The sequence below is a fragment of the Chionomys nivalis genome, chromosome 2, assembly GCF_950005125.1.
Source record: "Chionomys nivalis chromosome 2, mChiNiv1.1, whole genome shotgun sequence".
Taxonomy (NCBI): domain Eukaryota; kingdom Metazoa; phylum Chordata; class Mammalia; order Rodentia; family Cricetidae; genus Chionomys; species Chionomys nivalis.
Window position 1 is genome coordinate 79,827,791 of NC_080087.1, and position 16,373 is coordinate 79,844,163.

Below are 16,373 nucleotides of genomic sequence, written 5' to 3' on the forward strand. Positions count from 1 at the left end.
TCCCTCCTCTAAAGTCAATCCTCGTTACACACCACCGCCCGGCCCCCAAACCATCCAATCCTGGGCTTGCTCCTCGCTAGGCCCCGCCTCCAAGGGGTGGGCCCGAGGGCCTTGGGCCGCCCATCCGCTCAGGTTAAAGGAACCGCAGCCAACCACAGCGAAGACAACAAAATGCAACCCCGGAGGCGGCGAAAAGTGTCCACAGAGCAGGAGTAGGAGGAGTGGCGCTAGAGTCACCCCCACTGTCACCCCGGTCGTCTCCTGTGCAGGAGCCGCGCCTCGCCATCCCATTCACCTGTCCATGAACTCGGCCCGCCCACCTGCCCCCAGGAGAGGGGAGAACCAGCGGGCAGGGGGCGTGCCAGGCCCTCGGGCCGCCTACGGCGTGGGCGGGGCCCGACTGGGGGCGGGGCCGAGCTGGGTCGCCGTTAGGGAAGCCCCTGACTGGGGTCCGTACAGAGTAGCTGAGGTTAGCCTGGCACCCACGGTGGAGCCTAGGCTGGCCTTGGTCTGTCGGCAAAACGTCTGCTTCCGGTCAGACTTTCTCCCCCCCTCACACATTCTCTGTCCCTACGAGTTCGTATTGCTCTGTTTCTCGAGGTTTCTCTCCCCTTCCCTCAAAGGGATGGAGGAGACTGGAGGAAGAGGACGTTCTGCGGCCACGGGGTCGACCAACTGAAAGGAGCCGAAATCGACGGAGCCCATGTGCCCGGGAAAAGGCGGGAAACCGAGGAGGCCAAGGCTCGCACGCGCGCTCTCCGCAGCCGCTTCTGGGTTAGCGCTGGCCTGAGGCGTCCGGAACGCGGGAGTAAATGTCCCCCCCGCCTTGGGACACAGAGCGCAGGGCGAGCACTGCTCAGCCCTCAGAAACAGCTCGGGCCTTTGCGGAGGCGGCCGGCTCCCCGAGGGGAAAGCCCGCCACTGCCGGCTCTCAGCCCGCTCTCGGGCCCGGGGCTCTGTGGCCTTACCTGCCATCGCTCCAGAGGAGCCGCGGGCAGTCACCTGCCATGCTGTTTCCATTCAGCCTTGACTTTGGCACAGACTTCGGCAGCCCTATCCAGCCCCCTCTCCCAAGGTTCTGTACGCCATCAAACAGTCATTCCGTGGCACTGAGCGCCGTGGAGGCACCTGGCCGGGGAGCGAGTGTTCCTGGTGGCAGAGGCTGTGAGGGCCCCGGATGTTGAGCTTGTCTACACCACTCTGAAAGGTCAGGCCCACCCTGCGCGTTGTGCTGCTGTTGCTTCTTGATGTCTGCCCCACAGCTCGTACACCTCCATTTTCTTTATTTTTGGCTCATATGAATGAATGCTGGTAAGAGCGTGGTTTCTTTTACGAGACTCTTTAGTTAGTGCTCCTTCCTACCTCAGTTTGATTTCACCTAAATCTTTTTTGGGGAGGGGGGAAGCCTGGTGTAAAGGAAGGGAACCCTATTTTCGGTCCCGTGTTTGCTGTTTCCAAACTGCAGGCCCTTGTGCCAAATCCTCATTTTTATGCCTCAGCATCCTTCTCTATAGACTGGGGGGTGCTGCTGTTTATTTCACAGGATTGTTGAATCCTGAGTGCTACAACCCCAGACTGGAAAAAAAAAATTCTTAGCACAAATAAGTGGACCTGGAAAGCTCCAGTCTTCCAGGTTCAGACTCACCTGTGTCCCAGAAGTGTTTGTGAGGCTGGAGGCTGGCTTTCATCCTATGTGGTGATTTCCCGCCATATCCGGGCACCTTCTCACAGTCAGGTTTCTCTTTGAAGGATAGTGGCATTCCTGGGATCACCATTCCACTCTTTGGCTCTGGAAGATTTGACTGTGAAGATGAACTCAGATGTTCCTCTGTGTCAGACTCTGTAATCCAGTCAAAAAATGTCTTCCACTCTTGGGCCGTTCGCTGTATGGATAGTTCATGCAGTCTTGTTAAAAAACCGGATTCCCTCACAGATCCCTGTTTGGATTTGGTTTCTTGGACCTCAGGTGTTTGCTGGGTTGTAGGATCTGATTGTTCAAGTCTCTCTTGGGATGGAGAGTACATTTGGGCAGGGGATTTCTTTGGGGGTCCAGGTCCAGCCTGGGTTGTAGATGTAGCCTCCACTTCATGTGGAGCTAGAGGTGGTTCTGTTGGTCCAGATCCTGTCATCCCCACATGCTCTTTTCTGGGTTCTGATTCCTGTGGAGTTGTAGACATTTTTCCTGCATCTGGTCCCCAGTGGGAGGTGGCTTCCTGTTGATCCAAGAGCACTTTCTGGCTGGGAGGTGATTGCTGTGGTGCAGGGGAGGCTAGTGGGCTGAGGATCTTCTGGAGCAGAGCAGATTTTTGTGGAACTCTTGGTTTCTGCTGGAATTCAGCTTCATGCTGGGCAGTGGGCTCATGCGGGAGACTTGGTTTCTGTGGGGTACCAAATTCCTGCAGCATCTTTGATCCTAGATGGTCTGTGACGGTTGTTTCTGACCCAGGATCTGGCTGGATTATAGGTCTCTGCTGTGTTTCAGGTTCCCATTCTGGCCTAGATACCGAGGTAGAATCTGGTTCCACAGTTGGTATTTCCCTTGTGAAAGAAGTTGGTCTCCTAGGCTTCATCCTTCTGCCCTACCCCGACCCCTCAAGCTTCACAGATCCTTCATGATGGTACCTCCCTTTGGGCTCCAATCCTTTGTCCTGGCATTCCTGGTCTTCCTTTATAGCTAGCCTGTGGGTTTATCACCGCCTCCCCCCACCCCCCTCGCTTGCTCCTTGCCAAGTGGTCACTCTTACTTTGGGAGAGGGATTAGGACTAAGGAGGAGGATCATGTGCCCAGTACTATCTTTCAAGAAGGGAGGGGCTTGCCCTCTTGTGTCATAAATAGGGCCCCGCCCCACTCACCAGTCAGTTAAAATGACCAGTTACCCTTCTCATAAGACAACTTAATCTTCTGTTTCATCGGGGTGATTCTAGATGAGCTGATGAGTGTTCTCTGCCCACAGAGATGGGAATCTCATGTAGCCCAGGCTGGCCTCGAGCTCCTGAGCTTCTTGTCTCCATTTCCCAAGTTCCGTGACCACAAGTGGGTACCACCATAGTTCAGTATTTATCCCACTCCTGATGCCAGAAGAATACTTGAGGAGTCTGTATACTTATAGTTTCCTCTTCATTAATTCTTACAACTAGTTGTCAGTTCAATTGTCTTAGATTGTTGCTTTGATCACTTTATACCCATGCTAAAAAGTAAAAAGACTGATGTCATTCTATTTTTATAGGCTCAAAACCCTTTTGAATTGCAGCTGAGATCCTTCAAACCATCTTTATAGCTTTGAACTGTGTTTCTACATTTATATCTCTTGTATTGCATTAGAAACCCACAGAATGAAGTAATGGGGATGATGATGATAGGAATCATAAACACTGATGTCTGTCTAGATACTAAGAAAGCACAGTTTCTAAACCTTTATTATTGTTAATCAGGTAGTATCTGATTCAGTGCTTTACTTGCTTTCTATGCCACACTCAGACATTGCACCTTAGAACGGTGAAAGAATAAAGAATCAGGCAATGGAGAGAGAAAGAGGGTCAAGGAGGGAGAAATGCGTGTAGAATCTGGGTTAGGGTTTTGAATGAACAGGGAAAAGGGTGACATCTGGATTGAATGTGAGTGGTCAGACCGCATTAGATTGAATTAACTGATATTCATATACCATATATTCATATATATATATGCATTATGTATGTATTTAATTATTTTCTTTGCTAATTTTCCTATGGTCAAGTGAGATCAATAGGAAGCTGAGGTTTCCTTGATTCTTTTAGGGTGAACAGAGGCATAAGTGTTATGGTGTCGAAAACCAGGAGCTAAACACCAAGATATTGCAGGGTAAAATTTATTCATGGCCGGGCTTAACTTATAGCCCCCTCCTTAGGAGTAGGAGAATGTAAGTGGCCCTCAGCTGCAGCAGAGAGAATCTTCTATAGTTCCTTCATTACTTCTGCAAGCAAGCAAAGCTTAAACAAAAGCAGAACTTTTTGCTATTAGCATTTAGCACTAACATATTGTCAAAGTTTTTGACATTTTGATTGGCCAGTTTCAGAAAGCCTGTCAAATATATCTGGTTTTTCAGAAGGTCTTTGTGGTGTGTTGGTTTGAAAAAAACAGTCTACACAATGGGAACATGAAACTTATTTCACCTAAGAAATAAAAGTACCAACATAAGATTCTGGGAACAGGTCTGGGAGCTGAATAACAAGAGGAATGGAGGCTCTGTCATTTTAAATTATTTAACCCATACTGAAATCAATAGTGCGGAGAGAAGATGACAGTAGAGGGCACAGTAACCAATACGCTGGGCAGTGCCTTCTGAGAGCACTGGGATGCTGTTGGTGAGGATGGGGTGGGGAGAGCAAGGACACGCTCTAGGCTTGATCACCTCCTTTCCACCGAGAGTGTTCACTTGAGAGAGTAGAGTATCAGAACTATAAGGGCAGAGAGAAACTTGCTAGTTGACATCGTTTGAGAAATTGCTGGCAGGTTTTGGAGGGCCTCTTTGGCTTCCGGTGGTGCTTTTGGTGTCCTAAGGCACAAACAAAAGGATACTGTCATAAAAAACTTAAAAATACTTTGTTTTATTTTTATTTATTTGTGTGTGTGTATGCCACTTATGTGTGTGTGCTGTGGGGGTTGGAATAGAATTTCAGAACCCCTGGAGCTGGAGTTACAGGTAGTTGAGAGCCACCTGACATTTGTGCTGGGAACCAAACTCTGGTCCTCTGATTTATTTCAAGACAGGGTTTCTCTGTGTAGCTCTGGCTGTCTTGGAACTTGCTCTGTAGACCAGGCTGGCCTTGAACTCACAGTCTGCCCTGCCTCTTGAGTGCTGGGATTAAAGGTGTGTGCCATCATTGCCTGGCTACTCTGGTCTTCTGAAAGAGCAGTGAGTGCTCTAAATGGGCTGCTCTTTCTCTCCAGCTCTTTTAAAAACATTTCAAAGTTTATATGTAAACTTGTGAAATTATGAGATGCAGCTGGCTGTGGCAGTGTGTGCCTACAATCGCAGTACTCAGGAGGCAGAAGCAGTATGATCTTTGTAAGTCTGAGGTTACCTAAGCTACAAAGTGAGTTCCAAGTCAACTTAGGCTAGAATGGAAATCTATCTCAAAAAGCCAAACAAACTGGGCGGAAGGCAGAGACAGGTGGATCTATGTGAGTTCAAGGCCAGCCTGGTTTACAAAGTAAGTTCCAGAACAGCCAGGGCTACACAGGGGAACCCTGTCTCAAAAACCAAATCAAAGTTGGGGTGGGAGGGGCAGAGAATGGACAAATCAGAATAAAAAGTCAACCAGGGGAGGAAGAAATGGCTCACCAGGTGAGGCGTTTGCCAAATTTTATGACCTGAGTTCAGTCCCAGAGACTAATATGGTGGAAGGAGAGAACTGAATCCCAACTCTTTTCTCTGACCTCCACACATGTGATACTACATAAACATACATACACACACACACACAGTAAAATGAAATATAATAATTTAAAAAACATGTTTTATTTTGTGTGTGTGTGTGTGTGTGTGTGGTGCACATATATGTAGAATTGCATTCATGCCATAGTGGAAATTTGGAAGCCAGAGGGCAGCTTGCAGTAGTCTGTTCTCTCCATTTATCATGTGGGTGTCAGGGATTGAACTCAGGTCATCAGATTTGACTGTAAGCACCTTCTGAGCCATCTTTCTGGCCCTTTATTTACTTTTTTTTTTTTGTATAATAACGTTTTAAAAAAGACTGTGGGGATGGAAAGATGGCTCAGCAATTAAGAGCATGAGTTTACCCTATAGAGGCTCAGGTTCAATTCCCAGAACCCACATGGTGGCTCAAAGTCACCTGTAATTCCTGTCTCAGGAAATCTAATTCCCTCTTCTGGTCTTCGAGGGCACTTCATTGAGATTAAATACATGCAGGAAAGGTACCCACACACATAAAATGAAAACAAACAAACAAACAAACAAACAAACAGAAAAACCAACTGCCAGATGAAAGAAAAGCCAAAATCCTGTTCCACACCGACACTGGTGTCATCTTCAGAAACCAATGGGCAGGTCACAGCCTCTCTATCTTCCTTTACTTTGGTAAATGACACGTTCTAGAATCTAAGAATTTGGTTAAATCTCTTTAGTTTCAGAACAAGTCTATCCTAATGCTTTTGTTCTTTCTGTTTTCCTACAAGTTGGCATTGAATAGAAAGGGGTTGGTTGATGCATGTGTTTATTTTGGTCTTCTCGGCCTTGCCTCCATCCCTAGTGAGTTCATAGAACTGAGTGTGGTATAAGGAAGAAGACCATCCTCTTGAAACTTACTGTTTTTTTTCTCACTGTCCTTGACATGATCACAGGGACATTGCTTCTTTGATGACTCCAGCACTCGTGTGGATTTTCTCTTCGGGGCTCTCAGGAACCAATCTGTAAACAACAGGCTACTGCTTAGATGGGAAGGTCGGTATGTTTAGAGTACGGACTTGGCTGGGGAAAAGGGTCAACAGAGAACAATGGAGACCTCAAGCTGTGTGAACCCCTGGGTTTCTAAGTTGTTTTTATGTGACCTCTGTGGGCAGGGATTTGCTGACATGTTTAGAGGAGGCATTCTTCACTCTTCACCCTGTGGAGAGTGAAGAATGAAAATATGGGCCCAGGTGTTTTTTTAGGCTGACATTTCTTCTGCTTTCAATCCTTTCTATAAGGAACATCAGCCTAAGACTAGAATACAAGATGCTTTGGGGAGCCAGGAGAAAGTAAAACCCTTTGGGAAGGTACAGGAAATTTGGGAGGAAGTGTTGGTCGGCGGGGGGGGGGGGGGGGGACACACAAAGATCCTGGTGGGAATCTAGTTCCTGAGTCCTGCTCACGGAGAAAGCAGGTGTTAGTGCCACCTCTGGTGGGATGCTGAGGCTAGCTCAGACATCTGTCCTGGCCTCAGAGGGGCTTATGGGAGATGAAGGTTTTGGGTCACTATAGTGCCAACTCTGTGATCAAGGCTGAATTACTGACCTCTGCATTCACACTCTTGGCCGCCTTCCTGGAGCCACCTCCCAGAAACCTGGCGTTGGTCCCCATGGCTTTTGGCGACCCCTGTTGGAGGCATATGCGGTTACTTTCAGATACTGGAAAAGGACAGCTCTCTGTGACTCTTATCTTCCAGAGTTGCCCTACTTGGGTACTTAGATCAGCACAAACTCTGTTTCTCTGTGCCTCTGTCTGTCTGTCCCACCTTCCATTGATGGGCTCTAGGGTACTCCAAAAGTAAATCCATTTACTCCAAATACTGTAAATGGATAAGGAACTGAGACTTAAAAATCTAGCTTAAAGGCTGGAGAGATAGCCCAGTGGTTAAAAGCAAATTCTGCTCTTGCAGAGAGAACCCAAATTTGATTCCTAGCACCTACATGGTGGCTTGCAATAGTCTATAACTCTAGTTCCAGGGGATCCAGTGTCCTCTTCCGACCTACACAGGCACTCATGTACAAAGCAAAAATAAATAAATCTTAAAAGAAAAATGATGTGGGATTCCCCTCTGTATGTTATGAATATGTTTTATTACCATTGGTTAATAAAGAATCTGCTTTGGCCTATGGCAGGGCAGAATATAACTAGGCTGGAAGAAATATATAAAGAGAGTAGGCAGAGTCAGGGAGATGCCGCATAACTGCCAAAGGAGAAAGACGCCATGTAGCTGCCCAAGAAGCAAGAGGTAACAAACCATGAGCCTCATGGTAAAATATAAAATAATAGAAATGGGTTAATTTAAGATGTAAGAGTTAGTTAATAAGGAGCCTGAGCTAATTAGGCCCAACAGTGTTGTAATTGATATAGTTTCTTTGTGATTATTCAGGTCTGGGCAGCTGGCAAATGAACAAGCAGTCTCTGCCAACAGAAAAATTCAGGCCTACTGAAAATTTTAGCTGAGAAAGTGGAGAAAATAGCTTCTGAATCTAAGGGAAGACATGATAGGGTTATTGAGACTTCAGCCCCCACATCGTTCATTAAAATACTGACAACTTAGATGAGAGCAAGGAACAGCAGATAACTGTAAACCAAAATTTCCACCTGACCTCCAAGTTGCTGTGTTTGAATACACAATTCCAGTTGATTATTAAGAGGACAGTATTTGTGTTTGTTATTCCCCAGAAGGCCCCTGAGCGTAGCTCGCCTGGGGAACTACATTTTCCAGGAGCCCCTAGCGTTCCACGCAAAGGCTGCGCAGATGCAGAACGTGGCGTTTGATGCATGTGCGTGGGGGACCCTTTAAAAAGCGGGAACGCTGTCTGTTCATCCTCTTTTCCCCTTCTCTCCCACACGCTGCAATAAACCTCGCGTGCCCAGTCTTGCGTCCTCCTTTCGCGTCGGAGGAGAAAGAGGAGGAGGAGGAGGGGGGGAAGGGGGAGGGGGAACAACAACAACAACAACAACAACAACAACAACAACATTTGGTGGAATGTTATTCCCCAGAAGGCCCCTGAGCGTAGCTTGCCTGGGGAACTACAGTGTTTGTTCCTCTGGTACAGACACATTGCATCCAAGCCTATGTTATTTGATTCTACAACTTCCATAAATTTGAGATAAGGTCTTTCTATGCGATTCAATGTACATCTAACTTCTGGCCTTAAGTGATCCATCTGAATCTGCTTCTTGGTAGCTGGGATTATTGGTGCTTACCACCAAGCCCACCCCTAAAATATGTTTATGACAACAGAAGATGAAGGTTTAAGTCTGGTGATATGGCTTAGCAGAGAAAGGCACCTGCTGCCAATCTTGACAACCTGAGTTCCATCCTTGGAACTCATATGGTAGAAGCAGATTGTTGACTCCTGTGGGCTATCGTCTCAGACTTTCATACATTCCCTGTATGTGGCATGTGTACCCACCCAAAGAAAAATAAATTAATTAGATATAATACAAAATAGGGTTTCTATTGCTATGATAAGAGACCATGACCAAAAGCAACTTTGGGAAGAAAGGGTTTATTTCACTTTACAACTCACACTCCATTACTTGAGGGAGGGCAAGGTAGGAACCCATGTTTGGAACCTGGATGCAGGAACTGATGCAGAGGTCATGGAGGAAGGCTGCTTACTAACTCGTTCCTCCTGGCTTGTTTAGTTTGTTTTCTTATATATCCCAAGATTACTTGCCTAGGGGACTCACCACTTATAGTGAACTAGGCCTTCCTACAACAATCATTAATCAAGAAAATACCCTACATATTTCCTACAGGCCAATCTTAAGGAGGTTCTTTCTTAAGAACAGAGGTTCCTTCTTTTCAGATGACCATAGTCAAATTGACAACAACCAACCAACCAGGCTAAAATTATAAAAAGATAAAGGCTTATAGATTTTAGAATCTCCAGCTAGAACTGGGCCCACATGACACTTCTGTAATTTTAGTTAGCGATATTTCCTGTTAAAATCAATAACAGATTGGGAATCTAAGTGCTTGTCTGGCATGTGTGATAGCCTGGATTTGATCCATAGTACCATGGAAACAATCAAATATGCCTTCATATGTTTCTTATTTTGTTTAAATTATTCTTTCTCTGAAACAGGGTCTTCATATTATAGCTGGGGTTGGACCTAGACTCTGAATCCCCCAGCTTCCACCCCTGCCAATGCCCAGCTCATTTTTGTTGTTGTTTTTGGTTGGGAAAGGGTCTTGCTGTGTAGTCCAAGCTGTCCTTGAACCTTCAGCAATCTCTCTAACACTGATTCCAGATTACAGATGAGTTATTGTGCTTGAATTATTCTTGTGTAATTTGTGACTTGAAATCTGAACTGAATGAACTCCATCCTCCTAAATTCACACATTGAAGATCTAACCTCTACTTCCTCAAAATGAGTATATTTGGAGATAGGGTTTTGAAAATGACAATTAAGCTAAAATAAGGCTTTTGTGGTGTTCTTTAATCCAGTATTATAAGAAAATGATCCAGGTGTGGCGGCACATGCCTTTAATCCCAGCACCAGAGAGGCAGAGGCAGAGACAGGAAAATCTCTGTGGGTTCAAGCCCAGTCTGGTCTACAGAATGAGTTCCAGAACAGCCAGGGCTACACAGAAGAAACCCTGTTCCCTGTCTCAATGCCCTCCCCCCTACCAAAAAAAGACCTTAAAGATGTGTACACACAGCAAAAAACCATGTGGCCGATGATACAGTGAGATGCTAGCAGAATATGTCCTCCTAAAACCTCTGTGTTGGGGCTGAGGAGACAGGGCAGCAGGTAAGGGCACTTACTGCTGTTGCAGAGGATCTGGGTTCAGGGCAGTTTATAACCTACTGTAACTCTGGTTCCAGGGGACCTGACTTCCTGTTCTGGCCTCTGGGACACTGCAGGCATGTGATACACAAACATACACATGGGCAAAGCATTCATATACATCAAATACAATAAATGAATCTTTAAAAAAGCTTCTATGTTAGAATCCTAGTCCCTAATGTGATTGTATTAGGAAGTGGGGGCTTTGGGGGCTAATTTGATCATGAAAGTAGAGCTCCCAGGAGTGAGATTAATATCTTTGTGGAAAGGGACCTCTGGGAACCTTTAATTTCCAGTGTATGAGAAATGATTGTCTGCACACTGGGAGATGCCTCTTACCTGAATCAATCATACCAAAACCCTAATCTCAGAAGCTCTACTTTTGGAACTATGAAAAATAAGTTTCTTCTGGTTCTAAGAGATTCAGACCTTCTGGTACCTCAGTTTTAGATTTCCAGTCTCCAGAAATGTGAGATAAATCAAATTTGTCCTTAAAGCCACCTCAACTGTGGTAACTTGTTGTGACACTCCTAATGAATATAAACAAACCTTTCTTCTCCAATAGCCTCAGAGTCAGTAGGTCAACTCTGACAGAGCTCACTGTTCCTGGCACATGGTAGGCATTTAGTAAGTGCTTGTTCAGCAGGTGCACAGACAAGCGTTTGGAGAGGGCTCCGTTAGAGATCATCAAGTTCAGTTTGGGTCTCCTCTTCCCAGACTTGTGCCCTTTTTGTCACACAGATGGGTGGTGTTGCATCATTTTCCAGAGCCTTTTTTCAATGTTCTCATGTGATGTTTTGAGCACTATTAAAATAATTTAGATGGGCACAGCCCTTGCTTCTATTTTTTCCTAGCATTTTCTCCTTGAATGGCCGCTATTCCTCATTTCAGCAAGAAGGCATAAAATATTAAAGCCAGAAGAAATCTTGTAGATGACTTAGTTGAATCCTTAAATATAGAACTTTAAAAATTCTTAGTGATTACATTTAGATATTTAGAAATTGTAAGTACAATTGAAAGTACAACAAACTCCATTATCATCATTTTATTTTGAGGTAAGGTCTCGTAGTTCAGGGTAGTCTTGAGCTCACTACAGAAGTGAGGATGATCTTTCTGTTTCAATCTCCCAAGTGCTAGAATTACAGGTGAGTGATGTGGTGCCATGCTCAAGATTACACATTTATTTAAGATTTTTTTTTTCTGTTTTTCGAGACAGGGTTTCTCTGTGTAACAGCTCTAGGTGTCCTGGGACTAGCTCTTGTAGACTGGGTTGGCCTTGAACTCACAGAGAACTGCCTGCAGCTGCCTCCCAAGTGCTGGGATTAAAGGCATGCGCCACCACTGCCAAGTTAATTTTATTTTTTTTAAGATTTATTATTTTTTTGTGTATGAGTGTTTTGCCTGCATGTATGTGTGTGCACCACATGCATGTCTGATGTCTTTGGAGTCTAGAAGAGGGTGTTGATTCCCGTAGTTGTGGATGGTTGTGAGCTGCCATATTGGTGCTGGGAATCAGTTCTGGGTTGTATATAGGAACAGACAGTGATTTTAGTCACTGAGCCATCTGTTCAACACCAACTTGTACCAATATTGTGTTTGTTTACTTGTTACTTTTCCTCTAGATCTATTTTATAATGTGGCTTCATCTTGTGTGAAATCATGAATGTAATGTAGCCTTAGTATTATGTCCACCTTTACTCCCTCCCCTCCTCTCTCTGTCTTGGTCTCTGTCTGTTGAGTAGCCAAGATTAGCCCAGCAGGCTAGACTTGGATATTTTCTTTTCTAATGTGTTAAGATAAGCATGTTATTATTAAGGCCATAAAAAGCAAATTTATGTCTCATCAAAAATTAGTCTTGGTAAACACTTGCCCAGTGAACTTTCTATCCAGATAGATCTGGGGCTTCCTATGGGCTCTGTCACTTAACTGTATGATGTATACTTCTTGGATCTGTGAGTGTCTGACTTGTAAAACAAGGAAAAGTAATGCCCACCTTGCTGAGGAATAAATGATCTGTGAATGTTCCATATCCAGACATCTGTTCAGGATATGAGTTGTTGTTGTCACTGAGGACTGGTAGAGTGTTTTCTTCCTTTCTTCCCTTTCCCCTCTTCTACAGCTCCCTTCCCCTTTGCCCCATGTAGTTCAGGTTGACCTCAAACTTGATAAATAACTGGGGATAAACTTGAACTCTTGATCCTTCTACCCCAGCCTTTGGGTGCTGGGATTTCAGGCATGTACCAACACACTTGGCTTCTAGTTGTTTTCTGAAGATAGTGATCACACCACCTGCAGCTCCAGCAAAGGGCATGTTTCAGAACCCATGAGAAGAAACGGGGATCCCTGGAAGTGGCTTATTCCATGGAGCAGGAAAATAGAAGATAAACCTGAAACCTCTTGTGTCAGAAAGTAAGGAACTGCCAAAAAATAAAAATGATGGAAACAGTAAAACTCTGTGGAAACCAACTTGAAGGACAACGTGATAACATAATAAATGATGGTAGTAGTTGGGTTAAAACCCATGAGTGTCTGACTGTGAGTCCATACAACTATAAACAAGTAGGTGGATAACTAAACGGAAGAGGGCCTGGAGAGATGGCTCAGTGGTTATAACACTTACTGCTTTCACAGAGGACCTGAGTTCAGTTCCCAGCACCCACATCGGGTGGCTCACAACTGCCTTTAATTTTTAAATTAATTATTGTTTGTGCATGTGGTGTGGGTGGGGGGGGGAAGCATGAAACCAAAGCACATGTGTGGAGCTTAGAGGACAATTTGTGGAGTCTGTTCTCCCCTTCCACTTTTATGTAGGTTCTGGGTATCGAACTCAGGTCTCCAGACTTTGACGGCAAGCACATTTACCCACTGAGGCCTCTTCTCTTGCTAGCCCTTCTGTGATATTGTTGCACTAAGTGGTGAATAAGCAGAACTTTATCATGAGAAAACACTGGAAAACCCCATACTGAGAGCATTCTACTTTTCAGTACTCTTCAAAAATATACCAAGAACTCCCAGGAAAGAGGAGGAAAGACAGGAGCTGCCCTAGCTTGGAGGACACCAAGGTGACATGACAGTTTTACTCACTGTGAGTTCTAAATTGGCTTCTGGACTAGAAAATGATGTTAGCAGAATAATTAGGACACTTTGAATATTTAAGAGATTAGCCAATGTTATTAATTTTTTTAAATTTTAATTTTATGTGTATGGGTGTAGAGTCTTTCTCTGTCCTACCTGCTAGCTTCCAAATAATGAAAACTTCTTATTAATTATGAAAACTTGGCCAATAGCTTAGGCTTGTTTCTAGCTCACTCTTATAATTTAAATTAATCCATATCTTTTAATCTATGTTCTTTTACGTGGCTTAGTTTCTTTTATTTTGTAGGGCTCATGCTGCTTGCTCTATGTCCCTGGTGTCTCCTCATGACTCTGTCCTTTTTCATCCCAGCATCCTGTGTGCCTGGAAATCCTGCCTAGCTATTGGTCATTCAGCTTTTTTTTTTATTAAACCAATCAGAGTGACACATCTTCACAGTATACAAAAAGATTATTCCTTAACATATGGGTATTTTGTCTGCATGTACATCTGTGCACCACTGGTGTGTCTGGTGACTTAAGAGGCCAGAAGAGGGCATCAGATCCCCTGGGACTGGAGTTACAGACATTTGTAAGACACCATCCGGATGCTAGAATCTGGACCCAGGTTATCTGAAAGAGTGGTCTGATTTTAACCTCTGAGCCATCTCTTCAGCCCCTTCTGTTTTTAAAGATTAATTTTTTTTATGTGTATGAGTATTTCTTTCACATTTGTTCATGCACGGTATGCATGCTTTGTCCACAGAGGCCAGAAGAGGGCACTGGATCCCCTGGGACTGGAGATCATAGAATTGTGAGCAGCCACTTGGGTGCAGGAATCAAACAAAGCCTGGGTTCTCTAGAAGAAAAGCCAGTGCTCTTAACTCCAGCGTCATCTCTCCAGTCCCCATTACATTTTGTAAATACAAAATGAGATCACAGTGTATTTATTGTAACATTTAAAATAGTACCTTCAGTACAGGATTTCTTAACACATGTCAGCTATTACTATAAGTAATATAATCAAGTAATATTAAAAATAGGGAGTGATCTATTATAAGTAATTTGTTCATAATTTTTAAAATACATTCTTATGTATTCTTTTTGTCCTTCTCCCTTTTCAAACCAGCTCAACTTTACTTACACATCCAGGATGCATGGGGTTCTGTGTTTAATCCCCATTGATACACACACATACTCACACTAACAGCAACAAGGAAAAAAATATTGCCATCACAGCCTGGCATAGAGTCATAGAAATGAATCATCTTGATCTTAGAAACCAGAGCACTTAGCTAATATTTGCTGAGTGCTATGCTGCATAGTGTGAGGGTTATGGAAATGATATATCAGTTTGTGTCACCAAGGTGATTAAGGACGGAGAACAAGTAGAAGGTGTACCCTTAAATTGTGAGGCAGACTATGATACGTGCAAAAGAGTCTTATTTGAACTGAGCGTAGTAAGCAAGGGGAGAGCTGTGTGTAGCTGAGGGAGGAATCAGTGGAGGAGTGGGAAGGTGTGAGCTTTTGAGCTGGATATGTGAGTAAAGCTGAGCTGGTTTGACAACATAGGAATCAGCAGTCTAGTCTGAGCAGAGCATAGAGTGTATCTTTGTGAGTGGAGGAGAGTGGACTGGAAAAGTAGATTGGGACTAGAACTTTGAGTACATGGGGAGGACTCTAGCCCTGTCTGTGTCCATCATAGTGATAGGGATGCCTTCCCTTCCAAGATTGTAGAACCCAGCAATTTCCAAAGAACTTTCTCTAGAAAGGAGAGAAGTTGAACATTGTAGAAGACAGGTGATCCTAAATTTAGGATTGCTGCTGAGTTTGACACAAGTTATTTCACCCTCAAATAGCCGAGGGGCTGAGAGGGATAGTATTCTCAAGTAGAAAGATACATGGATGGAGATGATCTTGCTTTTGTGTGGTGGTTCTGTGAAGGACTGGGTCACACTGGCTCTGATGAAAACTGGAGCAGATTCAGAACCACTACTAAGGTCTGCTTCCCCCAAGGCAGACCATTTTAACAGAGCGCAGCATGACCAAAGTGTCTGCATGGCCAAGCTCTAGAAAAATATAAAACTCTTAATTTCTTTAATTTCTACCACAATCTCTAATTGAGACCTGAGGAAATTTGTGACTTTTCTAGAGGAGGTTAGGGAAGGAAAGGTAAGTGGGTCTGGTCTGGGCTGTGTGTATGCATGTGTGTATGTTGCCAGTTTCAGTTGCACGCACTTTGGCAATGTTTCTTAAAGTTCACAGACTCTTTGGGATAAGTAGGGTCCTTCCTTTTTGTTAAGGAGGATACTGACACTGATAAAGACTAACTTAATTGCTCCAACTTGTAGCTAAAAGAATACTTTAATGGGTATGTTGTTGGGTTTGCCACATTTCCTACTCCATTTCCTCCATTAATATCAAATTCATTTTTGGTATGTGCACATTATAGGTGAGGTACAAAGTAATCTTGAGCAGGGCATGGTGGCACATGCCTACATAATGCTGGTACTCAGGATGCTGAGGTAAGAAGAGTGCAAGTTTCAGATCAGCCTGGACTACATATCAACACCCTGTCTCAAGGGGGAAGAAAATTAGTTGGGGAGAAGGAGGGAAGAGGAGGTAAAGAGGAAGGGAGGGAGAGAAAGAAAAGAGAGAATATGATTTCATCTCATTTACCTGGATTTGGTCTGCTGGAGACTGTGAGTATTGCTGGCAGCAACAGAAGGAAGGCAGAGACTAGAACCTTCATTGTGGCTGTTTGTTGGTGCTGTTGTTGCTTAAAGATGGTGTGAATTGTTACCACTTAGAGGCTTCTGATTCCTTGGAATGGCTTGGGTGGGGTGGTGTCTACAGTTTAATCCCACGCCAGAGTACCCATTAGAAGGCAAGAACCAGAAGGTGGTGCTGGTGATGCTGGTAACAGATTGGACCAGGTGTTTTACAGGAATGTGGAAGGCAAAACCGGTCAAACAAAAGAAACACAACACTCTGGGGAACCAAGGAGTGATTGAAAGCTTGGCAGCTGTCCTTAACTCCTCACCCCCTACA

At 44.4% G+C, this 16,373-nt stretch overlaps 1 protein-coding gene across 1 annotated transcript; it reads right to left on the minus strand.

The window, feature by feature from the left end:
- Positions 1-4,346: 4,346 nt before the first annotated feature.
- On the minus strand, positions 4,347-16,074 carry Cxcl17 (C-X-C motif chemokine ligand 17). Its single transcript, XM_057763164.1, has 4 exons — positions 16,002-16,074; positions 6,993-7,073; positions 6,306-6,407; positions 4,347-4,532 (listed from the first exon to the last, which is right to left on the minus strand). The coding sequence occupies exons 1-4, from the start codon at positions 16,072-16,074 to the stop codon at positions 4,435-4,437; spliced, it is 354 nt and encodes a 117-aa protein (XP_057619147.1). The 3' UTR covers positions 4,347-4,434.
- Between the last annotated feature and the right edge of the window lie 299 nt (positions 16,075-16,373).